This window comes from Desarmillaria tabescens, assembly GCF_030435595.1.
Source record: "Desarmillaria tabescens strain CCBAS 213 chromosome Unknown EV420scaffold_14, whole genome shotgun sequence".
NCBI classification, from domain to species: Eukaryota; Fungi; Basidiomycota; class Agaricomycetes; order Agaricales; family Physalacriaceae; genus Desarmillaria; species Desarmillaria tabescens.
The window spans coordinates 953,371-979,580 of NW_026848313.1; the positions used below are offsets into that span (position 1 = coordinate 953,371).

The following is a 26,210-nucleotide window of genomic DNA, read 5'->3' on the forward strand; positions in this document are numbered from 1 at the left end:
GATCTGATTGTTTTGCCGTCCCGATCTAACATTTTGATTAGAGTCGCCGGTGGGTCAGCCACTGCATGTATTTACAAGTGCTGTTGCCGCAGGAATGACCCGAAGGCACCGAGTCGGGCTGGTGTCCCTGGCATCAAACATTCATTCTATTGGATGGGTGAAATTCACACCCGGTTCATTTCAAGCGTTCGTTTCTGCTTCGCTGATCCCTGCGCATATGCAAAGCATTTTTATCTCCGCGAAAGTCTCCGGGAGACTCATAGTACCGCGGCAAGAACCTGCAATAATATTTGCCCGTTTTCGGATATCACATCCAGTCGAGATGCTGTACATGCAGGTTCGGTTCGATCTATGATGGAGTACAGCAGAGGATGGCCTTCTAAGAGCGTGATTGAGATAGAAATGCTGTACAGGAAAGAATGAATGAATGAATTACAATTGAGCGAAAAAGAGCCCGACGAACTACTCGGAATAGGTGATCCACTCCCCCGCCAGGAGCACGTGATAGAGGCGACTTTCCAATTGCGAAGGCAGCTTGCGACGGACCTTTTGGATTTTACCTTCATCTCCTTCATCTCTCTCCTTCCTTTGCGCTTCCTTCACACTGTAACGCCGCTGTCGCCTTTCCTTGGCTACTTGCTTTCCTACCATCACCATCCTCTTTTCCTTTAAATCTGCCTTCGACCGCTGGCGCTGTCACTCACCCCGTCTTTGCGCACTCTTACTACGTCGTTTCGCGCTGGACACTACGACTCTGTCCATTATATTTCTACGGGTCCGTCGTAGCTGCGCACACGACGCCAGGGAAACAGCATCGATCCCTCTGATATTCTTACGGCCTGCAGTCACGAGAAATTCTCCCGGTAGCCACATCCTGTCGGCAACACGTCCATTACACACGTCCATTAACGACCAGTGCCACCGGTTTCCTACGCTTTACCCAGTCGGCGTTTCGGTCCGTACATCGCAGCTCCCAGTTCCACAATGAGCCCAATGGACACGACAGTATCACTGCCGCCTTCGTCCGATGGTTCGCCCGAGTTCGTGCCAGCCATATCCGGAACTATCTTGCCTGCTGCCGTGCACAGCTCTTCTTCTCGCCTCATACCGGACTCTCCTACAGTCTTTCCCAATAAAGCGGAGCTCAATGGCCCACTGCACGTGTCAACAAATCAACCCAATCTTTCTCCGCCTGCATATTTGGAACCGGATGCTATCGACCCTTCAGCTGTCATTCATTCCACTTCGAGTACCATTTCGGATTTTGCATCCGGATGTTCGCTCTACGTTCCTACTTCCAACTTTGAAAACGACATGCCTGTAGCGGGCACCGCTGCCTCTCATGCACCTTCCCTTTCTCCTCCCACTCACACCCGGACGCCCCCTCGCATACATACCACTGCTCCTGCATTCAGTACTACCCCCACATCCTCTTTACAGTCTGCTCTTGAGCCAGTGACACCGGCTCGAAGTCGTGCAAACACTATCGGCTCTTTTGCTCCCAGTGTTATGATGAACTTGGCTACTCACCAACCTCCCATCGGTCTGTTCCCTTCAGCACACAAGAACGGCAATTCACTGCTTGCTGAAAGCATGTTACAAGAGTGCGTTTTGTCCCATTCTCTTTCGATTTGTCATCACGTATTCATCCAAATGCTTACAGGATTGCCCATAACGCAGAAACGGCTGGTCAAGCTTGTAGGATGCAGCAGCCCCAGCGTGCTCATTCACTTCTCGAAGGCCTTCGAAGCAAGCTTTCGGTCGTGTCAGACTTGATTTCTAGCCTCACTGACGTTTCTTTGTCGGATTCGAAGCTCGGAACGCCGTATGGTAACGAAACTAAAGTCGACTACTTTTCTCCGCCACCATCATTACCGTCCAGCGGCGATCCGGTCGTTTCATTCCCAATTATTTCTTCGCCATTATTACCATCATTGGTTGGCGCAGAGGAGCGGCGCAAACGGTGTGCTTCCACTTTGGAAGAGGAACGACCTGTCAAGAGTCTCAAGGCCGAGCCGCAGGACAACACTCCTCTGTTTACTACTCCATCGGCTTCCCTTCCTTACCATGTCAACAGCCTTCCCCAATCTCCCCCGCCTTCTCGACCGGCATCCCCGCCCTTCATGTTCACTGCAGGAAAACAGCAGCCCTTACCACCAAACTACAACGTGTATACAAGTTCCTCAGATCTGTTCTTGAATAGCCCCACCCAACCGTCGCTGCCTCCCCACCGTACCTCGTGGTCAGAAAGTATCGTACCGACGCGACACTCACATTCATTGTCTGCGAGCGCTATTGGCGGTCTGGGTACTCCCGCGGGTGATGCCGGCATTCCGAGGGTACCTCCGTATCCCGGTGCCAGTGCCCCCGTCGGTCGGATGACCCGCTCTGGCTCAATTGGCGGCGCGTTCGGTACTCCCTTCCCCTCTTTTGATTATGCGAAGCACTTTGGTGGTGATACATGGCCTACTGCTCCGGCACAGGATGCTTTTCCCGTTTTGCCGCCTTTGAAACGGTCGGGCAACAGCTATGACAGTTCCCTGCCGACGACCTCGCATTTCGCTAGACGTGGTTCTCACGAGTCCCATACTCGGGAATATGATGAAGCACCTGAAGACGAAGATGGCGATGATGATGACAGTGAAGAATCTCCCCCGAGCAATAATCATCATTTGGTGGGCCCTTCTCTCCGGATTTCAAATTCTGTACAACTAAACAGTTTCCTTTGTAGACATCACCAGATCACACAACTTCATCAGATGTCCCTCAGGAGTATCGTTCCGAGGTTGACCGTATTTTTTTCGAATACCTGAATAGGATATGCTCTAATCGTAAGTTTGTTTGAAATTTGCGTGACTCGTTCGCTATTGACTGCTATTTTCAGTCGACGCTACTGATTCGAAAGGTGAAGCAATCCATCAAACTCTCATGGCGAAGAAAATGCAGCGGCTAGATGAATCGCCTGATTTCCGACCATTTAAGTTCCGCATCCAGGCCTTTACTTCGGCGTTCTTGGACGAGGTGAGTTCCGTTCATCTCCTTGTATGATCATTATATTGAATCCGGCATAGCTGGCGAGGCAAGGATATCCGGAAGACAAAATACCGATGAAAAAAGTTTGTATCGCTCCGCCGAACTATTTGTTGCGGACTAATAATGCTTCCGCAGGTACGAAATTACCTTTGGCGGCAACCCCACATCTTGCGCTTCAACGAGGATGGGAAAAAAGCGAAGTCTAAAGGGAACCACATTTGGAATGTTGAGGCGAAGAAGATCGGGGATGGGAGATGGGAATTCCGCCCTTTCTACCGCAAGCTGGCGGGCACACCTCCCAGCGTCGCATATTGCGGTCTACGCTGGCAGTGGACACCGAGGGTATGGGATCCTCAAGCATCTTGGCAGAATGTTCCGGTACATTACAGCTCCCCGTACCTGCCTTCTTGGCTATCATGGAAGGAGGACACACTAAGCGGAATTCCACCACCTGACGCTCAGAGCTGCGAAGTTACTGTCAACGCAATCGTAAGCTCTTCAGGATTTGACGCGGTTGCTTAGCTGATTATACGGCGGCTATAGTTCAATGTAGATGGTCAAGAGGGACATTTGTCTCATAGGTTTACTTTGAATATTGCTCCAGTAGCCTCGGTCGAGTCATCATCATTTGGACGTTCATCGGCCGTTCATGATATGTCTGGCGTAAATGACCTAGGCATGGCGGGTCAACGGTATGTACTCTCGTGCCATTGAGCTTTCATGTCATGACAACAATTATCTTCAGTCATTCCACACGTACAAACAACAGCGGATCAGACGATACTCCAGCTCGTGTTGTCACCGTGCTTCAAAACGTTGCGCAACGTGTGGCCGATGAAACTACGCACATACAACGTTCCAGCCCTCCTTCAAAACAACAGGATTTGGGTGACCTTGTGAAGCAGCAGCGCGTTCTTGAACACACGATGAATGCATACGACAAGGCCATGACAGGGCCCACTCATTCTGACACTCAACGCTTGGCTCGGGCAGCCGCGCAGATCGTGGCCGAAGCCGCACAAACAGCCGTCGCTCCTATGGCTGCAGCTGCTGGCATGATCCCCACGGATGCTATGGCTATCCAGTCGGCCTCTGTCAGTGATATGTCAGACGGAGTACAAGGCGCTCTTGCTGCAGCTGTGAAAATGGCAGGACATGGCTCTAACGAAGTCGACGTCATGATGACGACGCAATCTCTCCTTGCTCAGTCACGGCGAAGTCCAGGAGACATGCTCGAGGCACGCCATAATATGGTTGGAAGTCATGTAAGCGGCGTGTCTCTACCAAATTCTCAGACTGTGTCTGTGTATTCGTCGGCGCTTCCCATTTAAGATGGTTATTTCTGGGGTATATATTAGGGAATAGGTGGTTTTTCTTCTTGTCTTTCCTGGGGTTTCAAGCTTTGTTTCTTGGTTTTCGACGGGACTAAGCATCGTATGTCCGTAACAAAAGGTTCTTTAGATCACGACCGCCACGATACTGATTACGCCCAAAATAAAATGTTTGTAAAGTATCAATTCAATGAAAAGGTGTATCACACATTGTACAGGTTAGAGCATCAGAGTCATTTAACAAGGTACACATTCCGCAGGATTTCTGTTCGACTCCGCTGCTCTTTGGCGGAGTCTCGCTCTGTTCCCGAGAAGTGGACACATTGTTTGATCCTCCTAGTAAAGTCCCTCCGAAGCCACTTCCTTCTTCTCTTCGTGGCCGCTTACTGGGAACCTCGTCGCCGTCCGAAGAAAGCTCGTAAACCTCGTTCTGTTCTCGAAGTTCCAGAATATCGTTAGCGAAAATGTTCAATGATGCTGCCGTCGCCGTGTTGTCCTCCAGTTCTTGTCCGAGATAAAAGATGCGCTGACAAATGGGCGAAATATTAAATATCTTCTGGAGCTATATTCCGTTGAGACAGCAGTTGTAAGGTGCGCAAATCTCCGCACCATGACTTTGATATCTTTGACGGTGGTGGTCTTGGATATCGTCACCTTTCGCCTCTCGCCGTGTTGCTTTATCTGCCGTAATCGCTTGGATTGTCGGGCACCCAACATCTTTGGAGCAGGGTCTCGGGAAATGGAGTCGCCACCCTCATTAGGCTTCGTTCCCTTACCAAACCGAATAGTTATGTCGGTAGTTTCCCAATCACGCTTTCTAGGAACAGCAAGTCAGTGGCACTGCGCATCATTGCGGAGAGATTTGTGGTTACCGTTTCTGCCGACATGGATCACAAACAGGTATGTCATGAACGAACCGTGCCGAGCTTCCACTTTCTTTTGCAAGAGCAATCAAAGGCCCAGCTGAGTAACTATAATTGTATCGTTTGGTCCTCGGATCAGTGTAAGATCGTGCGAGTACATACTAAGTTTCCAGAATATCCCAGTCGCTTCGTTTGACAACGGCCAAAGCGGAGTCCATATCCGTCGCACAGTTGGGATCGAAAATGAGAAGACGATGGTGACAAAAGAAAGGCTCATTGTCGATGACTTCCGGCCTTGGGAAATCACCAGGACGAGTCAACCAACGCCTCCAGGAGCGTAGAAATTGCGTTGGGAGAATCGCACATGGAATTTCCTCAAGCAGTACCACGCCCCTGACAAGTTCGTTATCATTTAGGTGCTTTAGTCTGGCCTGTATACCGTCAAGTACCATGGTAACCTTGGTGGATCACACACGCACCTTCTCATTCTCTGCACGTTTTCGTAGCTCCAAGCGGTCAGCCTTCGTTATATCGATGGAGGCTTCGCACACTGCGCATGGTTCCATCTCAGTGGAGAATGCTTCCCAGGTCGGAAACAACCTTATCAATATTTCCATTCCCTATTCGAGATGAATGACCCACAGGATGGAGGACTTGTAAATTTCGACTCACCTCCACTGAAATTCGCGTCCGTGACGTCGTGTTAAGCACCAATCCCCCATGCTCACAACGAACGTGCCTATCGTATTCCGGTGCTTCTGGAGAAGGATCGCTCTCAGAGACCACATGCATTTTCGGTTTCGCCAATTTCCAATCTACATGTTGTCGGCAATCAGTTTCACTAGTGTCGGCTCCAAGTTGAGCCGATAGCATACCTTTTAGCCAAGGTTTAGATATCCAGTAGCCGAAAGAATTAGCGCCAACTTCTGAAACCTGTTCGAAGTCTCGCACTATTCGTGGATGCTCAATCTGATATATTCGCTCTGGTTAAACTGTTAGTATTTGTACGTACGGCTCGCTTCGACGTACCTGTGAGTGATCTCTGTACGCATTCTCTGCAGACATCACTAGGTGTCAGTATCGGTTTGAAAACACAGCAAGTCTCGTCATTTATCCGCTCGTATGCACGCTTTCATATATTAGTTTATACCGAAAGAGTGAACAAACCAGATTCTTACTCTTGTTATGCGTTTCATATACTGAGATCTCCTGTAATCTAAACGTCCATGAGGACAGATAATCTCGTCGTTTGGGATTTCAGTAAGCCGCGGTTCATTAGTATGCTCGCCTGTTCCCAATGTTTCCTGAGAATTATTCATAGTCTTGATGGCAGCCGTTATAGAATCCGTTGAAAGCCATTTCTTCAAGGCCTGTTGACTGACTATCACAGCGTCCTGTTTTCATGTCAGGGAATGGGAAAAATGCAGACAGATAAAATTCTAACCTCATTGACAGAGGCACCACTCCAAGAACGATATATATCCATGACTCGGTGCCTTGTTTCATCGAAATGGGCGACAGCAGCCTTCTTCCTAGTTAATATGTTAGTTATGTGTTTGTGCGTTGAAAGAGACACATACTTGGTGGAATATGTCTCGCATTCTTCATCATGCGTAGCGTTTAGTGCGTTAACAACCTCCTATTACATCAGGAGAAGGCGAAAGGTTCAATGGCATATTATTAGATACGGCCTGTTCAGTTTTCAAAGGCTCGCGCCTAGCATATATCAGCATATAAGCGTCTTTGGAAGAGATTTCGCTGCATTGACACAACGTCAGTTAACAACGCATGTGGTGTGGAGCATATTAACCTAGGAGCCTGTGCATTTAAGCCATTGGTCTGATCGGGGGCCCTAGAGAATGTCCGGTTTTCAATAACAACAAAAACGGTGAAACGTTGTGCACAATTACCCCTCGATTTCTTCGTCACTGGCATCAATCACACGCTTTCGCTTAGCGGCCTTCGCACGTTGCTTCTTCCCTTGCAATGATTCTTGTCTGCATTATTTCAGTTAAAGGTATAATTCACTAGAAGAAGACTCACTTCACTTCCGAATCTGACTCTAGATCAATAATTTTCTTGTCTGAAGGGGTTTTCCCCAACTTTTCAATCTTCGTGACTACATCATCGTTGAACTGATACCAGGATCGAGATCTATAGCAAGAATTAGAGATAATGCTCATAGAGTTGCAAGACCAACAAACGTGATGTCGAAAACTTGTGCTTCGTAGTGTCCGTGGTAGGCACTAGCACCCTTGTGCAACAATACCCCGCGCAGCTCATATATACCGTCATCGTGATCATCGTGCGTCGCACTCTTCCGCAAGTCGGCATTTCCTATGAACCTATTCATGTTAAGGATGCCAGGAAATATGATGGTGTTTTTGGACTTCTTTCTCTCCATAGTGGAAACATCGTAAACAAAACGCAGCAGGGAAAAATGAAGAACAGGCGGCAATTCACGTAATTCGACATAGCGTGTAGCGTCACGGTGACCATCACACCGACAACAAAAGTATCTATGATTCAATGAGCTCATCTCCAGAATACATCACAGACGAAAGAGATTACTTGTTATCGCCGGTTAATTTCTCTGGTTGTAGGGTTGCTGCGATGCAATCTCCAAGTTTTGCGTTATTCTATGCACCTGCGTTCCAGCAGAGAGTGGCAAGAAGGTACTAGACGCACCTTAAAACTGATTTCAATTTCCAAAAAGTCAGACGACCGTTCAGACTTGTAAGCACAGGTATCACAGAGAGTTCCGTAGACCTGTTTTCCTTGAAACTGCAGCAATCAACGAGCAGTTACATTATCCAGGTAGAGATTTTGCACACTTGATCGGTGAGAAGCGACCGTAGCGAGGGACTGGTTTGTTTCTTGAATTCTGCATCGAGATGAGACATAAAGAGCTTCGAGAATTCTTGGGCGTCTTGTTGCTCTGATGTCCGCAGCTGCAGACTCTCCACAAGTTTGATGGGGTTGAAGACGGTCTGAGAACTTTCCTGTAGGGCGGCGAATGTTACTTGCAGCTGAAATATGGGAGATTCCTGTGGGACTTGTTCAATCAAGTCGTATGATAGGGAGTCACGATTGCTACCTTGAACTTGTCCTTAGAGCCTTCTGCAAGTCGACACTCGTATACGCCTTTTCGAAAAGCTAGGTCTCGAAACCATACTTGGAGCGAGGCATTCGCGTAGCAGGTCGCTCCAAGATTCTAGGGTGTTAGATGAGAGTGCCACTCAGTATGGAGACTAAGCAATATTTCACTTTCAGTCCCACAGGGATATCCGGATCTCGACTGTGGAGTAAAGGGTCGTCGCCGATGTTAGCAGCCTTGAGAAATGCCTCCCTAGCACGATCTATCGCGATGTCATCCACCGCTCTCGCCCACAGCAAACATGCAGCCTCACCTTCATCCTCCCATAGTTCTTGACCAAGATAATTGAGACAGTTGGGGTTGTATTTGCAAGACTGCTTGCTGCATGTAAACTCCTCATCATCGGAAATGACAATGACGCCATCCTCTGCATCGTCAGGCGCTGGTGATGAAGCCAAACGGTAGTCTGGTGAGTATCTATTACGACAGAACGAGCAATCGTTTCTTCGAGAAAGTCCACAGGTCGCGAGAAGGTGTTCTTGGGTAATTTCTGAAGACGTCGCCACCTCGGTGCCCACCCAAGCCCACGGTGTTGTCATATTGCCTGGAAGCGTGTTTCTCTTGAGTAACTGTCCTGGGGCGAGGCCATTGGGTGACGAGGCGCGTAGTTTGCGTTTCGGTGGCATGAGTGGACGTGAATGGAGGTAGTGATTAAGTAAAAGGGTCGGCAAGCGAGACCAAACTTTTCTTTACTACTCCCATGACGTCTGTCCTAATCTGGCGGCGATGGCACCATTCTACTACGGTGCTCGCGCCTCTTTAGATATTGTGGTAGGTTACCAGTATTGTCGAATATCTGAAGTAGGTGCTGGAAATAACGAGCCTAAGGTTGTAGCTTGGGTAGATGATCCTATACGTTACACACATATCCCAGTTATTATAATACGATGCCAATATTTGCTTGCTTATTGAGTTATTTGACTACAATCCAGTACGATGAAGACTAAATATCGTACATACGCGTTGCAGGCGGGCCGTCGCTTACCGCACAAACTTCTCTCTTTGCTGCTTCCATGTCGGATCCACCATTCTGGTTGCGCAAGCTGACCGCAATAAAATCGCGTCTGTTTCCTGGTGGTGACGCTAACTTGACTCGACTGAGGAGGAGGCAGGCACTCTTCGCTGCTATGGGTCGCAGGTTACCCCTTCTCCGGTGTGTCATCATAGGTTTTCAAGAAAGGAACGATTCTGATATCCATTGCCAGGATTCTCCTTTTCGTCACTGGATATCTTTGGATGCTTGCAATACCTGCTCTGCCTGGTCGAGGAACGTACATTGATGAGAATGCACTGCTACCTGGCCAGGTACATACGTTGTTCTACAAAAGCGCCCGTGTCGACTCATTGACACGATTCTAGGTCAACACAAACTGGAATTGGGCCGAAGTTCATGCAGCTGATCGCTACCTGGATCACATAGAAAGACTACAAGATGGCAATGCCACGAGTGAGCAGTGAGATGAGCGGTCATCGTCTAGAGCTACGTACTTATTCACAATTACTAACCCAGGCGCGCCCAATATTTTGTGGAGGAATTCAAGAAACTGGGGGTAGCTGCATCCACCCAGAATTACACGTTTTCGACCGTGTTTGGCGTACGTCTGGCGATCGTCATCTTCATGGGAATCTGACCATTTCTCGGTAGGAGTCGAGCGGAACTAATGCCTATGCCATAATGTCCGCTCCACGTTCTCCAGGCGTCGAGGCTATGGTCATCAGTGCCTCTTGGCTTAGTCGCACTGGTGAGGGTGATGGATCTTTAAACTTGCGCGGTGTGTCTACGGTCTTAGCACTCGCTGGGTTCTTGCGCCGTGCGTCTTAGTCCACTCTGACATAACACTCGGTTCTGATTAGTTGTAATTGATCAACAGGATATTCGTTCTGGGCCAAAGACTTGATTTTTGTAATAAGTGATGATTATCTTGAGGGAATGCAGGCTTGGCTAAGTGCTTACCATGGCGTTTCCCACTCAAGTGAGGTCCTGTCCCATATTATTGTTTCATGATCCAATTCCATTCTCGTAGACCTGCATACCAATGATCTAGATTTATCATCTGGTGTAATATGGACAGCCCTCAATATCGATTACCCAGGTCATTCGTTCTCCCATCTGGGTATCTTCCACGGTGTGTATGATGTTTTGGTTCAACTTCACAACGTATGAATGTGGTTTTGATTAGAGGGTCTCAACGGTCGACTCCCTAACCAAGATCTTCTCAATTCTTTCAAACGCATTTCAAAATATTCTGGTGGCGTCCCTGTCATTCTTTACGACTACATGGATCATCAGGAATTCCCCGATCAGTACGACTTATTGCCCTCATGGATCCCTGCTTCAGTACGGCAGCACCAGGGCGTGAAGGCATATTTGTATCGTTTCAAAAATGTATTGCACCATGGAAGATATCAAGCGCGCGGAATAGGCAGTGGCGTACATGCACTCTTTCATCAGTAAGAATTCTCTCGCAGTCACATGGACCGCTAACCGACGTATCTCAGATTTCGCATTGATGCCTTCACTATATTCGCCCTCCCTGCGACAGGGCCTCATGGGTTTCATGCAATTGGACGGTACGTAGCTAGTGCCGATTTTGTTTCGCTACTAAAGATATTTTTGTAAAGTATCATTGAATCCACGTTGAGAACCACGAATAACCTATTGGAACGCTTACACGCGTCCTTCTTCTTTTATATCATGACTGACCCGGATCATTTCCTCAAGATCGGTCTCTATCTTCCTAGTGCAATTCTTATTAGTGTTGCCATGATGTTCACCGGCCTAGGGCTATGGGTTGAGGCGGGTTGGACTGCATCGGGAGATGAGAAGTCAATTGACAGGAAATGGACGAGGAGGAAGCGGCCTGTTCTTCACGTGCTTGCAATCATGATATCGACGCACCTCTTAGGCGCCACGATGTTTTATTTGGTGAATACCGAGCTATTTTTCAGGAGTTGGGTCGGTTTTTTTCTCATGATGGTTCGAAACTCAATGTGACTGATGTTCCTCGACAGATTTGCCCCGTAGCCGTCATGCTCATGACGGCAATCCTACCAATATACACTATGTTTATTCCTGCCGCTTCCCCGTCAGATGCATCGTTGTGTGTCGTGCTAAAGGCGTTAAATCTCTGTTTCGCCTCCACTGTCATTTCCATTACGGCGGTACTGAACTTTTCCTTCGCTGCCTCAATGGCAATCCTTCTAGGCATTCCGCTTTCAATATCCCCCGCGTCATCTCGGAGAACGAAACCAAAATTCGTTTATTATATTCCTTATGCTTTGTTCGGCTTGGGTTGGTTGGTTCTCTGTCCGGAAGGAGTTCGCAAGGCGGTCTGGGACTGGGAAACCCTAGGAGTATGGTTCGGGCCTTTCCTCAGTATAGTAATCTCCCCATTGGTCCTCCAAGCTGGTGTAGTTTGCATATTGGCATGACTTGATATACCATGACTCATTGGATAGCAAACAAACTATGGGAAGCGTTACGTCTCAGTACAAATCATCCAAGAAAGGTACTTTGGATATGTACAACGCGGCGCCACCAACAGCAAGACCAAACCACAACCAGGTGTAAGCATCAAACCTAGGTTCTGCCCCAGCTTTCGATGATCGCCTGAGATTGAAACGCGGAGCTAACGACATCAGGGAGTGCTTCCGTCGTGAAGTGGACACGACGGAATCAGGCGATGAGAACGCTAGCGAAATAATGCGGTCCGCGTGTGAAACTAATGAAGGATAAGAGCTTTTGAGAAGTTCCTTCAAAAGGGCATCAGGGAAGGGCGTTTGTGTCAGAATCCGAATATGTGCAGCAACCAAGATATCCAAGCTTGTGGGACTGTCTTCCGGGTCAGTGGATCAAGTTACGACACAAATGATTATCCAGTACCTATCGGCGTAGAAATATGCCTTCGTATCCAGCAACCGGGAATATATGTCAAAGATGGCGCGCGCCTTCTCCGCAACCTTCGGTGCGTCATTCAGGTCGATGTTTGATGGGACGAAAGGGTTGACATACCTTTTCGCGTTCGAAAACGCGCAAGAAGCGATCCTTGTGCTTTTCTGGCTGTTCGATATCAGGCTTGGAGCGTTCTATGAAGGATTTCTTTTCTAATTCTTCGCCTGGCAATGTCCAGAGGTCTGACGCTTCCAGCCGCTTCCGATATATGTCACGGATTCTGAGCGGCACATAGTATCGCTGGGGTATGGGATACATTTTTGCTAGGGCCGGGTACACCAGCTCGTTCCAATTCGCGTGCTGAGCGTAAAAGACATGTGACTGAGAAAACCTGAGTTCGGTCTTAGCACCTCAGAGAAGAGACACTCACCACCAAGTCACCAATGCTAGACACGCAGTGCTCATACCACGCAACGTTCTGGGCTTTGGGGGATGCCGTTAACGATACAGCGATGCGCGAGTTTTTCTCATGCAGTCCCGTAACGTACTTCATTATAGCCGACAGAGTCGCCACGACGTGTTGTTGGTGGGAAAGAAAGGGTAAAGTTCCTTAGAGAAAAATAGTTATTGATTGAATGTTCTTTAGCCTGTAGCACTGACCTACCAGTCGGCGACAGCTCCGGATTCGTACACTCGACAACGGAGAATTTTCCAGGAATGGAGAGCTGCAAAAAGATAACCGCCGCAAGACACATAGGTTCGAATGAACGGAGACCCCATTGTCCCGGCCAAATGTAGAGTACGATTTCCGAGTCTGTCATGGCCAGTGAGAGCGCTGGGAAAACATGTACGCGACGGTCATTGTTTGCGCAGCACCTGTGTAGACAAACTCACGGCTAGATTTGGTAATCACCTCTTTGACGGCGGCCACCATCGTCCATCTGACAACGCGCATTCGCTACAACGCGTAATTTCTAGAGACATTTTATCTTTCTTGGTAAATTTCCGTGAAACCAAGCCATTTCATGTTATTGGTACTTCCATGTGGTCCCGCTCCGAGGTAACCGACGGTCCGGCAGCTCTGGACACCAGAGCGCTGTTATTTAGCCGACAAATGCCTGGACGGTAGCTCTGGAGAAAGTTCGGTTTCTCGCAGCTTCCTTTTCTCTGCATGGGTAGTATAATCGATGTGCATGGGTGCATCCGGTGACCATTTGAACAGAAGTTGCTGGCAGTCATATGAAGTCACACAGTTTCCTCTGGGACATAAATTGTTCCAGGTCTACTATTAATTTTTTTCTCAGTAACGATGAACCTGTCTGCGGCCTTCACCTTTTTGGCTCTGGTGGTAACCAGAGTATATTCCATTCCTGCATTTCCTGGTGCAGAAGGTACGCGTGTTTCTTCTCTGCAACGTCCGTATCCACCACGCGTTCCAAAACAGGATTTGGCGCTCAAGCGACCGGTGGCCGAGGAGGTAGCGTCTACGTCGTAACGAACTTAAACGATTCTGGTAAAGGCAGCCTCCGTGATGCCGTATCAGAATCGAATCGAGTGCGTGTTCCTGAAAGGCTACTAGTTCCATCTAATTTTCCTCGCAGATTGTCGTGTTCGCGGTGGGTGGCCTCATCACAATCGATGACCGTATCGTTGTTTCCAGTCACGTCACTATTGCTGGACAGACAGCACCTGGTAAGTCTCATGAATTACAGTGCCGCTAACTCATCATACTCTCCAAAGGAGAAGGTATTACGGTATACGGAAATGGCGTTAGCTACTCATCGGCATCAAACACAATAACCCGGTACATCCGATTTCGCATGGGCACTTCGGGTACGCTTGAATATTTTTCAATAAATGATGTACATACCATTCGGTCCCGCAGGCGACTCCGGCAAAGACGCCATAACCATAGCCAACGGCGAAAACATGATTTTCGATCACGTTAGTGTCTCTTGGGGCCGAGACGAAACGTTCTCTATCAACGGCGACGTAACCAACGTCACGATTTCCGACAGTATCATCGCGCAAGGCCTGGAGACACATTCCTGCGGCGGTCTGATTCAAACAGATGGAGGTGTCAGTATTCTCCGCTCGCTGTACATTGACAATCAGACGCGGAACCCCAAAGTGAAGGGCGTCAATGACTTTGTCAACAACGTCGTAAGTATCCCGAAGCCCGAGCTCGTTCATTTGGTCGCCTACTCTTGTTCTGATCGATAACGCGTTGTGCAGGTGTACAATTGGGGTGGCGGTGGCGGTACGGGTTACCACCCGATACCAAACTTTGATGCTGGTTGACAGTTACTTATTAAAGGCTACATTGCTGGAGACTCGGCCGGTCAATCATACGCGAATATCATCGGAAATGTTTTTATCAGGTCTGGCGCGTGAACTTCCCAGCATTCCTGCTCATCATTCTTGTCGTACAGTGGACCATCAACATCTGTGCATCCTTGTATGTCTACTTCATTTATGGCCAGCTGATTCCCGAAATGTACCTTCCCAGTCACTCGCGGTAACGAGAACTTCCACGCGTATGTGTCTGACAACTATTACGACCCCGACCAGGTCAGTCTCCTGTCAATCCTTGACTGTAGCACGCCTAGACTCATTCTAATGTAGGATGGCACTTCGAACGGCTGGGTTCTGTCAGCGACCACTGACAACTATTCCGACATCGACTTCCAAACATCCCGGTACAACTATCCGACTGTCGTTACCCTGCTCAGTTCTTCTCAGGTTCTGGCTTCTGTCAGAGCCTCCGTTGGCGCAAGCAAAGTTAGAGATCGCGTTGATACATACCTAATTGAGACGGAACTTGCGTCATTAGGCACCAAGGGTGCGCTGATATCAGACCCAACAGCCTCACCGATCAATGGCCCGGGGCCTATTGACGGAGGAACAGTAAGTCCTTGGGAATGTGCGTGGAACATGCTTAACCGTCTGACCTCCTTATTTCAGGCGCTGACGGATTCAGATGGCGATGGTATTCCGGATGTTTATGAGTCTGCTCTTGGTACAAACCCAAATGTCGCAGACTCTGCGACCATCGCATCCAACGGTTATGCCAGTGAGTTTTATGCCTCTTAGAAAGATTCACAAAGTACCTATTGATATTGCAGATGTCGAGAACTACTTTAACTCTTTGGTGTAAATAATGAAAAGATGCATATTGAAGTAACTACTTAGGTGACATAGCTGAGGGATCGAAAACAGTGAAAGCATATAGCCAGTATATATAACAGGTAACAGCGACAACGGGATAAAGCAGAGTTAAGCGGGCAGTAAGGAGGAGCAGAAAGCAGAAAGCAGAAACGATAGCGAGAAAAGTAATCACAAGCATCTGATGTATGCTATCAAAGCAATTGTGAGAGTAAGCGCTGAAATTGATACATGGTCCATTGTCCTGGGATCGGTCCTGTTATCTTTCCTTCCGTGGGGAGTTCAGTCCCCTAAGGGGCCCATTGCGTTCGTTCTAGTCATTATTGACGTCAGGTCGATTATTAGCCGTTCCTTGGTTTTGAGGCTGCAGCGGTGTCTTGCTCCTTCCGATCATTCCTTGACCTGGCAATCCAGTCGGTGTGTAGGGGCCTGGTCTCATACTGACTGCTCTACGTGTATCTGCAGTCGGCATACGATTGCCGCTCTGCACAGGTCATCAATGGAGGCATCACAATGTAACAAATCTCGACTTACATTATACAAGCTTGCCTTTGAAGACGACCTGCTTGAAGACGATCGCCCTGTAGATGACGAAGCTGGGCTAGCCGGCCCAGACGAGATCGTTGGTGAAGGTGCGGGGGTGATGAATGGGGGTGGAGAAGTAGCAAATCCTTGACTTATCACTGGTGCACTGGCAATTCGACGGTTAGGCGCTCCGGCATGACTACTTGAGCTCGCTAGAGGTCTTGGAGTCGAAACGGGCGACGGTTCGTTCTCGGGCATGATACCTTGAGTGCGCAAAAACTCTGTCGTGACAATTCAGCATCAACCAGCATAAGTAGCAAAACGTGAATATTACCTCGCGACCTATATCGGAATATAAATGACACATAGGTGCTTGGCGTTTTGGCAGTCGAACCCGATTGGAATGGTCGGACCATCCAAGTGAAACCAAGCTGCTCGAAGGACGGAACTTCGTCACCAAACCTGCACGAGTTTATTTGAGGAACGAAGAAAGCGAAAGGTCGGGCATGAGCGTACCCAACACGGTGGTCCCCAGACCGTAACACACCCTGTTTTGAGGTTGACAGCGATAGATGAGGATCCGGCGGTCGAGTGGAGACGCGATTTACTCTCTTGATACGCAGAGTAACCATTCCAGCATCTCTCGAGGAGACTCCGGAAGATGACTTGCCTACAGAGATGCTTGTAAATAGAGATCTTAGGACACAAATTAGCACTCACTTGCTTCCTCCTCAGTTACTTGTTGGAAAACGAAAGGCCTCTCGGTCGTCTTGGATGTTCTGACTCCAGATCTATAAGCAATTCCGTCTCCGTGCAGGAATCTCCCGGGTACGGTAAGTCCGTCGAGAGTTATGAAGGAGCATGTATCAATCTTGCCGTTATGGTCTTGCCAGTACACTGCAAAGGCCTATAGCAGAAGGTAAGAAATTTGAACACAGAGCACACACTCAACACTCCCCTGGCCATCTTCACTTGGAATCCAACACGATACGCGGTGATTAGTCGCGTCGACCGCCACCAAATATTCTGGAAGCGGCTTGCCGTTAGCCACGATCCAGGCTGAGAAACCACGATGAGTGAGCATCACAAGGAGAAAATCATTCAAAATATGAACAGAAAGAGGGTAAGGTCGCCACGAACGGGAGAGGGGATGAAGGAGTGGTTGTGGTCGGGAGTAGACTCCAACTTTTTGTTCGATCGCGATGAATCCGGGCACGTGATGCCGGATATCCCCTTCTGGGACAAACGCAATGTCTTGATTTCAATTTTCAAATTGTCTTTTGTTTTCCTCGTTTCTTTATGGCAGAGTCATCAAAACGTAGCATTGACCTCTACAAAGATCTTGCGTCTTCTACAAAGGTGATTGTAAAGTTTTGTTTTGGAAAACTTTGTGCTGAGACTTGGTTATTAGAACCACCGACTCAGGCTTTCAAGCACATCCCCTTTCACGCCTACTTTTGTCACTTCCAGTGTATCGCAATCTTCACATCCAGCCGACATATATGCCACCAGGGTACACGGACGTAAGGTGGTACTTGCAAATCCAGTCAAGGAAAGCCGGGAAAAGAAAGAAGGTATCGAGCGAAAGGCGAAACGTAAGGCTCACAAGGAACAAAAACGCCTTGGCCTGGTCGGAAAACGGGAAGCAAGAGAGAAAGCTGTGTGGAAGCTTGACGAGCATCAGGCAAAGTGGGTGCATTGTCAGATTGTTTCTCGCCTCTTATCTGTTTCACTAGATTCAACATTTTCTTGCCATTGCATCATCTCTGGATGGGATACATGTCAGAACTTCTTGGGCTTAACCAAAGATCGACATCTTCTTGTATTCCCACAACGAAAGACATGCCGTCGACCGGATCCATGCATGCTAAACTTCTGAAGGCAGATTTGAATGGGTCTCTTATATCAGGTGCTTCCATTTGTCTCCATGACATTATACCAGGCTCATGGCTCCTCAAAGTGCGACGTAGCAAGAATCCATCCTTGCTCGCCTTATCGGGTATTGTAATTCACGAATCCGAAAATGCCTTCAAAGTCATCACCAAAGAAGACCAAGTAAAACGTTCGTTGCGAGTCTCGTCTGACTCTACCTTGTTCTGATTATTTTCAAGTCATACCGAAAGCGAATGCAGTCTTTGTCCTTGCAGTTCCTCTATTTTCTACACACCCGTTGAATTATGACCCCTCTGCGCCACTCATTATTCCTTCAACAGAGGAGTCGAAAGACACAGTGTTGGATCGACCACACATCGAGTTTGAACTTTACGGGAACCAGTTCAGATTCCGTTCTGCTGATCGTGCGGGTCGCAAGTTCAAGCACAAAGAGACCATAGAGCTCTAGCTCTGGCGTCCGACGACAGTGTATCGTCACTACCAACAGGAGCCCACGGACAGTACTGTATCCATTACAAGTTCAAGAGCATCGAATCTCTTGACCTCTTTGACCGTCACCGTAAGCTTTGAAGAAAGGACTTCATTGTCGAGGTTGTAGTTGCTTTACATGGTTTGGCTGCCAGTGGGTTCTAGGGTCTCTCAGGCCTTAGATGCGGTGAGAAACTCTTCGTTTATGAGTAGGTTCAGCAGGCGATGGATCAGGATTACTTATTTGCAGATCATAATTAGAACGAAATTGTTGATTAGCGTAACGAGAAGTCAAGCTAGTCAAGCCCCTATGGAAGACGGCGCTGCCAAGCATGCATAAACACTACTATAAGAAACCTTTTTCCAACTTTCTACTCCTTCACCGCAACCTTTTAGACAGTGCCCGCTCTGCGACTTTTTGCACGCAGACCGAGGTGATTAGGTATAGCGTAGACGAAGGCCGGTTGGGTAAAAGAGCTTGCTAGCCTGTTCAGTGGTGCCGTGAGCGTCAGACCTTTCCTACATGTATCGTTTGCAATATACGCGTCTTTCCACAGTATATCTTCATAACATTTTGATACCAAGAAGACCTCCATTGTGTTTTTCCCGCCCTCTTCTACGGTTGTTTTCGTCAATGCCACCGAAACGCGCTGGCACTTCGAAACGCAAGGCCGCGTCGGACAGCGACGATGACGGGACAAGCACCAAAAAAGCCAAGGTCGAATCTCCCGTCGAAGGAGCACAGCCGACCAACAAAGTCCTGCCAGTGAATATCTCGTTCCCGTCGCGAAAAGGGCTGAGGATCGCAGCGTGGAATGTTTGTGGACTGGCAGCGAGTCAAAAGAAAGTGCGTCAGCTGTTCGTCGGATTGGCCTGGTCTCATTCTCGAAGGGGTTTAAATTCTACGTCGAGGCTGAGGATCCCGACGTCCTTGTGTTGACTGAAACCAAGGTAAGCAATGGCACTTGCTCGTCCTTTTCGTTCTCACTTCTGTCTAGGTCAACGACGAATCTGTCGACCCCGCACTGAAAAGCCGGTTTCCTCATTCCTACTGGTCAATCTCTTCAAAAAAGACGTACTGTGCGTATGCCTTTCGGCCTTTTAAAACTAGTGCTGAGGAACCCTTGCTGCAGCTGGGACCGCCGTTCTCTCCAAGCACAAGGCTCTGTCCGTCGATAAAACCCTTCCAGGACATCCCGACCCAGAGATCGTCAAAGGACGCATCATCACCCTTGAATTCGGGAGCTGTTACCTCGTCGCGACCTACGTTCCCAATGCCGGCACCGACCTCAAGGTATGTTCGCATTTTCTCATCGACCTACAAAGGTCAGACCCTCTTAGACTCTGGGCGTTAAAAATGAATGGAATGTTCACTTCACGCGATACATCCGGGACCTTGACAAGAAAAAACCCGTCATCTGGACGGGGGACCTCAACGTCGCTCCAACGGAAATAGGCTCGTGGTCTACTCTACTCATCCTCCAGCCCTATATCCTTAACCTCCAGCAGATCTTTGCAATGCAAAAAAGAACTGGAACAAAACTGCCGGATATACTGAGGCTGAAACAACGGCGTACAAAAATATCCTTTCACCTCCAGATGATTCGCCAGATGCTGAACATAAGTTTGTTGATGTCTGGAGGAAACTGCATCCTGAAGATAAACACTATACCTATTTCTCCTACCGGTTCAACTGTAGAGCAAAAGGTATCGGTTGGCGATTGGATATGTGTACGATTTCACTTGTCTTCCTTGCGCGTTTTGCTCACAGAAGTCTATCTAGTTGTCTTGAGCGAACGCCTAGTAGATCGCGTCCAGATGGTAAAATGTTCTATCGCCAGCATCGCTCGCCTACTGACTCGCCAACCTAGTGCGAAATCCGAAGCGAAATATACGGTGCATCGGACCACTGTCCTTTGACTCTGGAAATAGACGGAGAGCTCTAAGTGTGTCGCTTGCACATTGATTTCTGTACATTATCCCTTCCTGTATCTTGTTTATCGTCTCCACCTGTTAAATTCATGCATCTCTTTCTTGCCAACGCAAAGGAGTTTATTCTGGAAGAAGATTCTTACAAAGGAGCCCGAGGCTATCAAACTCCTTGCAGAACATTCGCTAGAAAGCCTGTAAGTGATAAGCTTCTGGCCAGGGCTAAACATGTTCCTGCAAGTCATAAAGTTGTTTAATATTCTCCAAATCGTACATGTCCAGTCTCTTCCGCATGAGCACGAGCGCCTTTTTCGCCTTTCAAACCTTGACCACATTGCTGTTGCGGTCTTAGTACACGTAACTTTGCAGAGGAATAGATCAACGTACTTCGCATTTCAGGTCAAACGTCGACGTATTGGTAAAGGCCTTTTTCGCCCGTAAAGAATCTGTCAGCTTTTTGGCCGCAACCAATATACTGTCGGAATCATCTGCACTTGACTTTGTATTAACCATATTTTAGCGACATGTAAACGGAGTTCAAAAGAAACAACTCACCACGGGAAACACGGTCTGATGCCATTCAGCGGGCGCTTCCAACATCGGCGCCAACGTAGCTGCATCGTAGTGAATTCCTGAGTAAATAAGTATACATCTCGTTCCACTGCCATGCGGGCCAGGAGGAAAGTGATCGACCCGGCCAGTCTCCACATCGATAGAGCATATTTCGGTTTTATAGTGGGCTGCAAGGATGCCTAGCTCAATAGCACCTCCCCATGTTGAGGGTTTAAGAATCGTGGATATATAATCAGCAGGAGGCCTCCTAGAGTCACGATGTAAAATAACAGAAGGAGTAGGCAATGAAAGACAAAATACCCTAGAATAGCTTCATTGTATGTCTCCGCGTCTGCTCTAATACCTTCGGCGACGACTGCGGATCAATATCAGATGCCATCTGAATGACGATTCAATCGCTGAACACACTTTGACGCATTTGTGGGGCTTTAGCGATGTCCTGTTCGAAAATAAGAGCGACTGAAGAAAAGAGACAGGAGTTATCATCGGGAACGACCTGATATCGGAAGTGTCGACTTTGTTATCTTGTAATCCAGAGCGTTACTTACGCGATGTATAAGATAACCTCCTTCTGTCGGTACATTTTCTGACGTGTTTGCAGCAGCTGGCGGGGATGCAGGTATGATAGGTATGGATGAATTTCTGGTAGACGGCGCCGACTTAAACGCAGTGTTCGCTGATGGGGATGGCCGCGGTCGGTCGGGTGCATGTCCTGGTTCTTCACTGACAATGAGCTGATCACCACGAGTAAGTCCCAGACTGGAAACTGGTAATTCTCCAATCAACGTTAAACCCCGCGGTGGGTACCCGTGCTTCACTTGAACAGAGATCTAAACACCGCAGAACTTGAAGAGGGCCGACATACATATTTGACGGGACGGAAGGATGTCGGTGACTTTTCGTATTTCTTGCTGGAGATCCTGGACGGTGTATGATTCATCGTCAAAAGGGATGGATATGGTAGATGTGCCCTTGGGATGACGGAGTCGGACGGGAGCCATGATGGTAAGAGGACAAGGAGCAAGAGACTGCAATACTTAGCACGAGCACGACATACAGGTCAATACATACGTCATTCCCAGCCAATATCTGGATCCAATTCCTTCTTATAACCAAAAATGCTTTGAAAACGCAGGCGATTTCTGCTTAGTTTTTTGTAGTTTTCACAAGAATTACTCGCGGTATTTACAGTTATTTACCGGTCAATGAAACAGCAAAACTGGATATTTACTGTAGGTTCCAATTGGTTGGGAATTTTGACTAGGTTTGAATGTAAGAATGTGTAATACTATACAACAATAAGATACAGTAAAAAAAAGATGCTCAAAGGTGCGAGTACAAGTCCGTTTTCACAGCATTATCGTGGCATGGGTATTCTAGGCTATTTTGAGTCATTGAAACAGTCCGGCCCATATACCCAAACCTCATTAGTCAGCTACTCGGAATCGCTCGAGTGCTATAGAAAAGTGAGATCTCCTTTCCAGTCTCTCTCTGATATACAGCCTCAAAATCTTTGCAGATTTTTCTTGCACCTTTCCGAGGAGCACCAGGTAGTTTGACAAGCTCATTCTTGTATGCAATCATTTGCAATGACTGCCTTTTCCATTAGCTGGTCATGGCATTTGTGAGCAATCTGACACTTTTTCGAGTTTGATTTGGCATGTCCAGGCATAGTAAAAAATTGAACAAGAGGAGAAATAAAGTTCGGAGGCAGCAGGGCAATAATGGACGCATTGGACTGTCAGACTGTCCATCAAAGGTGATGGCTTGGCAGAACCGCACTTTTATTTATGCCCTAGACTCCTCAGATAATGGCCGCTTGGTCTCAAACCTGTCACACAGGTTCTTCAGAAGGTCATTAACATTATTGAGGCCTTTGTGGGTGATTACATTCAGATGGAGGACACACATTTCCAGGTCAGATTTTGAGTTCATGAGAAAATAGATATTTTTAGAACAGAAGCCTCAATTTCTCGGGAATATTATTCATGTCACATATGAAGAATCACTGCAGAACATGAAGATACAATACACATCAGCAATGTAATACAAGTTGATGATGAAGGATGAAGGGAGGGAGAGCAAGAGGCTAAGTGTTTCATTGAACCATGGTGTTGCAATGACCGGTAAATAACTGTAGCGGCCAACTGCCTATTTTGGCATCGTTTCAATAATCTCTGCGTCATCACTATACGCTTGCTCTTCAATTTCACCATGTCCGGCACCGGTGCTCGTGAAAATATCTTCGCAACGCGAATGGCTCTCACAAATACAAAACTGCGACTCAAGGGTGCACAGACGGGTCACTCTCTTCTTGCCAAGAAACGAGACGCTCTCACGACGAGGTTCCGAGCTATCCTCAGAAAGGTGGACGAGGTCTGTCGTATTCGACTTTATGCGTAGGATGGCTACTCAATTCGACTTCAGGCAAAGCGAAAGATGGGCAGAGTCATGCAGTTGGCCTCATTCTCAATGGCAGAGGTCACCTATGCGACAGGAGACATATCGTATCTCGTGCAGGAGCAAGCCAAGTCGGCGTCGTTCAGGGTGAAAGCAAAGCAAGAGAACGTATCTGGTGTTGTCCTTCCTGCATTTGAGGTTGATCGTGTCGCTGGTTCTGGTACGTCGGACAAAGTCGATACCTGGCTGATGATGACGGGCGCTATATAGATTTTAATCTCACGGGATTGGGACGGGGCGGTCAGCAAGTCCTGCGCGCAAAGGAAGTGTATGCCAAGGCAATCGAGACCCTCGTCGAGTTGGCGTCACTGCAGACGGCGTTCACCATCCTCGACGAAGTCATTCGAGCGACGAATCGACGAGTCAATGCCATCGAGCACGTTGTCATTCCCCGACTGGAAAATACCATCAAGTACATTTTGAGTGAGCTGGATGAGATGGACCGTGAGGAGTTCTTTAGGCGCGTAATTCGCTTATCCCCGTTGTCACTATATCTTACATACCATTTCCAGGCTGAAGAAAGTACAGGGGAAGAAAAAGCGAAAAAATGCACCTCCAGAGCAACCTTTTGAGTTTGAAGAGCCTCCATTAAACCCCCAGGAAGATCAGGAATCCACCGATCTGCTGAGTAGCAAAGACAGCGATGTTATCTTTTAATCAACTTGGATACGGCGATGAATGGACTAGTATATACATAGGCATGGTTTGTATTTGTTCCTTCACTATTTAATTCTCCCTCGTAGTAATGAATACCCTTCGTAATTCAGCCCAACAAGATGACAAAAATACTTGTCTAGTCTATCGTCGCCGGTTTCTTGAAAGCCAGCTTCAAAAGATATTTGTGCAAAGGTGTCAACTTAACAGACTTGTCGTGCTCGATAATCATTTGAACTTGCAAATCGTCCATCTTCACCATTTTCAAAAAGTCCTCGTCGCTCCTGATCCCAAGAAGAACGGCTGCCGGGATGAGTTCTTCAATGCCCAATGTCTTGAAATGCACACGGAGCATGATTGACATAGGATAACTATCCAGAGCGGGTACCAGGTGTACCGGGCATTGGAAAACTTTGGCCATCTTTGTTTGGAATAAGGATGGCGACCAAGACGATTGTGTCTGTCCGTCGGTGGGTCAAAACGAGGGGATAGAACAAAAGCGGGAAGTAATATACCTGCGGAGGTGTAGGAGTCTGTGCGAGGTGCCGTCGTATATAGACTTCGATGGGCCAGTAATCTTCGTAATTTAACAATACAGGACTTTCATTACAGACCTACAGAGGGGATATTGAAATTGAGATTCTGAAACAGATAAGATGGGACATACAACTCGCTGAAATTCATCCCACTTGTGAGCATGTTGGGTCTTGACCTCATCCAGGAACAGGGTCTGGGGAAAAGGTTCGACGATGGTCTTGAATTTTGTCAGCAGGACATTCTTAGAATGGATGATCAGTGTTGGCTTGTTGGACGGAGAAAGCAGCGTACCGTTACATCCCAATACAAGTCCATAGATATGTTCATCGCCTCTCCGAATTTCTCATGCTTTGTTATGGGCTTGGAAAGCTCGTTTAGGGTATCCTCATTTGGCCGAGGGACAATCTGTCCAGGCAGCGGAAAAGAGAACTTGTACTCCTTCCTCCTGAATCCCAGTCTTTTGGCATACTTTTCGATGTCCTCTCGCAAACCCAGTGCTCGGAATGCGCTGATAGATGTGGTGTTGAAGAAATCAGTCCGTTGCTCTGGAGTCATCTGCATCACCAGGTGGAGATGGTGGTTTGTGAAGATTCCGTTCGCACTGAGGATACCGAGCAGGTCGTCGTTCCGGTCTAAGTTGAGAAACACAGGGAGCTCAGAAGTATCGGCTCTTTCAAGTATAGGTAGGGCGCCGCATGAGAGGCAGGCTTCAGGCCAGATTCGTTGGGCAATGCGGGTTGTAGGCTCAGGAGTGTTGCATCCTTGCAGCGTAGTTGCGTTGGAGAACGGAGGCGTGCGTGCTGGAGAGCTAGTAGAAGACCAAATGCTAATCCTTGATGGTGAAGGACTCGTGAATGTATACGCATTATTGGGAGTCAAAGTGGGTCCAGTAGGGGATAGAGGTAGACTGCGATAGAGACCAAAAGCGGGTGGGGCAGATAACGGTACAGATCTTTGAACGAAAGGACTTGGAGTACGGAGATCTATCGGATTTGAGGGCGATGAGCCACCAGCGATAGGTTCAAGTATTTGCACAGAAGGCGACCGAACGGGGACAAACTAGCAGATAGATGTATCAGACTTCGCAGAAAAATGCAGATGAGAGCTTACATTCTGAACATCTCGGAATGCCCTGCGAGAAGAGGAAGGTTCCCCACCAACCTTGCGGAATCCTGGGGGTGGTTGACCGATGTATTTCGTCTTCCGTGCTTCATCCAAAGAAGTAGCCCTCAATCGTCTCACCTCATGACCCGGAGACAAACCGTCATTGAAGTGTGTAAGCCTACTACGTTGCCGTGTTGCTGTGGGACTCTTTTTATGACTGCGGTATGAGAATGTCCGATAGGAATATGCATCCCAGTACACCTGCACAGGCCAAAAGTCATGAAATTTGTCCAATACTTCGTACTTATCGAGAAGCTAATGCATGTGTGAGAGAAAGACGGAGAGTATTATATGACATTAGCGTACGTTGGCAATTAATGAGTTCCACAGGTGTTTTGGCTGGTCTTCGTGAAGCTTTCCAATGGATAGCCCCCACCGCTGAACGTCTTGTATGAGTTTCTGATAATAATGAGATCAGTTAGTGATACGATCCTGAGGCAAAGTACCTTCATTCCCTCGAACTGAGATTTGGTCATGCCGCCCACACTTTCAAGATAATTAGCGAGCCTCTTTATATTTAATTTCCATGGAGGGCCATAGAACTCTTTAGGTTTCTCCATGTCTAC

At 47.9% G+C, this 26,210-nt stretch overlaps 12 protein-coding genes across 12 annotated transcripts; 6 read left to right on the top strand and 6 right to left on the bottom strand.

Annotated features, from left to right (window-relative positions):
- Nucleotides 1–821: 821 nt before the first annotated feature.
- EV420DRAFT_293015 (uncharacterized protein) lies at nucleotides 822–4,669 on the top strand. Its single transcript, XM_060481565.1, has 8 exons — nucleotides 822–1,604; nucleotides 1,664–2,675; nucleotides 2,732–2,831; nucleotides 2,885–3,021; nucleotides 3,072–3,116; nucleotides 3,169–3,522; nucleotides 3,577–3,725; nucleotides 3,779–4,669. Exons 1-8 carry the CDS (start codon nucleotides 985–987, stop codon nucleotides 4,362–4,364), a joined length of 3,003 nt encoding a protein of 1,000 aa, XP_060332034.1. The 5' UTR covers nucleotides 822–984; the 3' UTR covers nucleotides 4,365–4,669.
- EV420DRAFT_1629202 (uncharacterized protein) lies at nucleotides 4,552–9,037 on the bottom strand (the record flags this gene model as incomplete). Its single annotated transcript, XM_060476084.1, has 22 exons — nucleotides 8,638–9,037; nucleotides 8,495–8,586; nucleotides 8,325–8,441; nucleotides 8,062–8,274; nucleotides 7,916–8,011; nucleotides 7,799–7,866; nucleotides 7,432–7,746; nucleotides 7,271–7,381; nucleotides 7,138–7,224; nucleotides 7,038–7,079; nucleotides 6,864–6,985; nucleotides 6,808–6,829; nucleotides 6,672–6,759; nucleotides 6,406–6,621; nucleotides 6,257–6,356; nucleotides 6,103–6,210; nucleotides 5,900–6,042; nucleotides 5,707–5,847; nucleotides 5,390–5,658; nucleotides 5,237–5,335; nucleotides 4,974–5,181; nucleotides 4,552–4,926 (listed from the first exon to the last, which is right to left on the bottom strand). Exons 1-22 carry the CDS (start codon nucleotides 9,008–9,010, stop codon nucleotides 4,552–4,554), a joined length of 3,405 nt encoding a protein of 1,134 aa, XP_060332035.1. The 5' UTR covers nucleotides 9,011–9,037.
- Nucleotides 9,038–9,079: 42 nt separating this feature from the next.
- On the top strand, nucleotides 9,080–11,999 carry EV420DRAFT_293549 (Gaa1-like protein). Its single transcript, XM_060481567.1, has 11 exons — nucleotides 9,080–9,537; nucleotides 9,590–9,689; nucleotides 9,744–9,838; nucleotides 9,895–9,979; nucleotides 10,030–10,195; nucleotides 10,256–10,357; nucleotides 10,409–10,510; nucleotides 10,565–10,835; nucleotides 10,884–10,955; nucleotides 11,007–11,340; nucleotides 11,397–11,999. Exons 1-11 carry the CDS (start codon nucleotides 9,398–9,400, stop codon nucleotides 11,814–11,816), a joined length of 1,887 nt encoding a protein of 628 aa, XP_060332036.1. The 5' UTR covers nucleotides 9,080–9,397; the 3' UTR covers nucleotides 11,817–11,999.
- EV420DRAFT_1269079 (uncharacterized protein) lies at nucleotides 11,871–13,097 on the bottom strand (the record flags this gene model as incomplete). The annotated part of the gene is made up of 5 exons (XM_060467479.1): nucleotides 11,871–12,216; nucleotides 12,268–12,344; nucleotides 12,397–12,657; nucleotides 12,707–12,885; nucleotides 12,941–13,097. The coding sequence occupies 5 exons, from the start codon at nucleotides 13,095–13,097 to the stop codon at nucleotides 11,871–11,873; spliced, it is 1,020 nt and encodes a 339-aa protein (XP_060332037.1).
- A 488-nt stretch (nucleotides 13,098–13,585) lies between these two features.
- On the top strand, nucleotides 13,586–15,433 carry EV420DRAFT_1479076 (pectin lyase-like protein; the record flags this gene model as incomplete). Its single annotated transcript, XM_060469544.1, has 12 exons — nucleotides 13,586–13,667; nucleotides 13,721–13,830; nucleotides 13,878–13,968; nucleotides 14,017–14,109; nucleotides 14,162–14,439; nucleotides 14,512–14,536; nucleotides 14,594–14,657; nucleotides 14,709–14,734; nucleotides 14,786–14,847; nucleotides 14,902–15,183; nucleotides 15,241–15,349; nucleotides 15,402–15,433. 12 exons carry the CDS (start codon nucleotides 13,586–13,588, stop codon nucleotides 15,431–15,433), a joined length of 1,254 nt encoding a protein of 417 aa, XP_060332038.1.
- Nucleotides 15,428–17,141, bottom strand: EV420DRAFT_1763499 (uncharacterized protein). The gene is made up of 6 exons (XM_060480744.1): nucleotides 16,925–17,141; nucleotides 16,687–16,873; nucleotides 16,483–16,636; nucleotides 16,301–16,428; nucleotides 15,976–16,247; nucleotides 15,428–15,925 (listed from the first exon to the last, which is right to left on the bottom strand). Exons 1-6 carry the CDS (start codon nucleotides 17,048–17,050, stop codon nucleotides 15,755–15,757), a joined length of 1,038 nt encoding a protein of 345 aa, XP_060332039.1. The 5' UTR covers nucleotides 17,051–17,141; the 3' UTR covers nucleotides 15,428–15,754.
- A 70-nt stretch (nucleotides 17,142–17,211) lies between these two features.
- EV420DRAFT_1537987 (RNase P subunit p29-like protein) lies at nucleotides 17,212–18,675 on the top strand. The gene is made up of 5 exons (XM_060472976.1): nucleotides 17,212–17,325; nucleotides 17,378–17,655; nucleotides 17,703–17,875; nucleotides 17,927–18,028; nucleotides 18,078–18,675. Exons 1-5 carry the CDS (start codon nucleotides 17,266–17,268, stop codon nucleotides 18,305–18,307), a joined length of 843 nt encoding a protein of 280 aa, XP_060332040.1. The 5' UTR covers nucleotides 17,212–17,265; the 3' UTR covers nucleotides 18,308–18,675.
- Nucleotides 18,676–18,677: 2 nt separating this feature from the next.
- EV420DRAFT_1537993 (Endonuclease/exonuclease/phosphatase) lies at nucleotides 18,678–20,370 on the top strand. The gene is made up of 9 exons (XM_060472977.1): nucleotides 18,678–18,828; nucleotides 18,885–19,174; nucleotides 19,219–19,278; nucleotides 19,326–19,407; nucleotides 19,461–19,621; nucleotides 19,669–19,783; nucleotides 19,837–20,058; nucleotides 20,111–20,148; nucleotides 20,199–20,370. The coding sequence occupies exons 2-9, from the start codon at nucleotides 18,962–18,964 to the stop codon at nucleotides 20,271–20,273; spliced, it is 966 nt and encodes a 321-aa protein (XP_060332041.1). The 5' UTR covers nucleotides 18,678–18,828; nucleotides 18,885–18,961; the 3' UTR covers nucleotides 20,274–20,370.
- EV420DRAFT_1537999 (uncharacterized protein) lies at nucleotides 20,371–21,858 on the bottom strand. Its single transcript, XM_060472978.1, has 7 exons — nucleotides 21,695–21,858; nucleotides 21,378–21,646; nucleotides 21,238–21,325; nucleotides 21,130–21,184; nucleotides 20,812–21,076; nucleotides 20,644–20,754; nucleotides 20,371–20,593 (listed from the first exon to the last, which is right to left on the bottom strand). The coding sequence occupies exons 1-7, from the start codon at nucleotides 21,828–21,830 to the stop codon at nucleotides 20,510–20,512; spliced, it is 1,008 nt and encodes a 335-aa protein (XP_060332042.1). The 5' UTR covers nucleotides 21,831–21,858; the 3' UTR covers nucleotides 20,371–20,509.
- Nucleotides 21,859–22,205: 347 nt separating this feature from the next.
- Nucleotides 22,206–22,504, bottom strand: EV420DRAFT_1538007 (uncharacterized protein; the record flags this gene model as incomplete). Its single annotated transcript, XM_060472979.1, is given in 2 exon segments — nucleotides 22,206–22,410; nucleotides 22,421–22,504. Coding segments are annotated over 2 exon segments (227 nt in total), but the record flags the coding sequence as incomplete, so codon positions are not given.
- A 539-nt stretch (nucleotides 22,505–23,043) lies between these two features.
- EV420DRAFT_1676105 (ATP synthase subunit D-domain-containing protein) lies at nucleotides 23,044–24,309 on the top strand (the record flags this gene model as incomplete). Its single annotated transcript, XM_060479150.1, has 4 exons — nucleotides 23,044–23,205; nucleotides 23,257–23,449; nucleotides 23,500–23,749; nucleotides 23,802–24,309. The coding sequence occupies 4 exons, from the start codon at nucleotides 23,044–23,046 to the stop codon at nucleotides 23,944–23,946; spliced, it is 750 nt and encodes a 249-aa protein (XP_060332044.1). The 3' UTR covers nucleotides 23,947–24,309.
- On the bottom strand, nucleotides 23,915–26,204 carry EV420DRAFT_1676109 (uncharacterized protein; the record flags this gene model as incomplete). The annotated part of the gene is made up of 7 exons (XM_060479151.1): nucleotides 23,915–24,403; nucleotides 24,459–24,557; nucleotides 24,611–24,721; nucleotides 24,772–25,539; nucleotides 25,591–25,899; nucleotides 25,951–26,043; nucleotides 26,091–26,204. The coding sequence occupies 7 exons, from the start codon at nucleotides 26,202–26,204 to the stop codon at nucleotides 24,083–24,085; spliced, it is 1,815 nt and encodes a 604-aa protein (XP_060332045.1). The 3' UTR covers nucleotides 23,915–24,082.
- Between the last annotated feature and the right edge of the window lie 6 nt (nucleotides 26,205–26,210).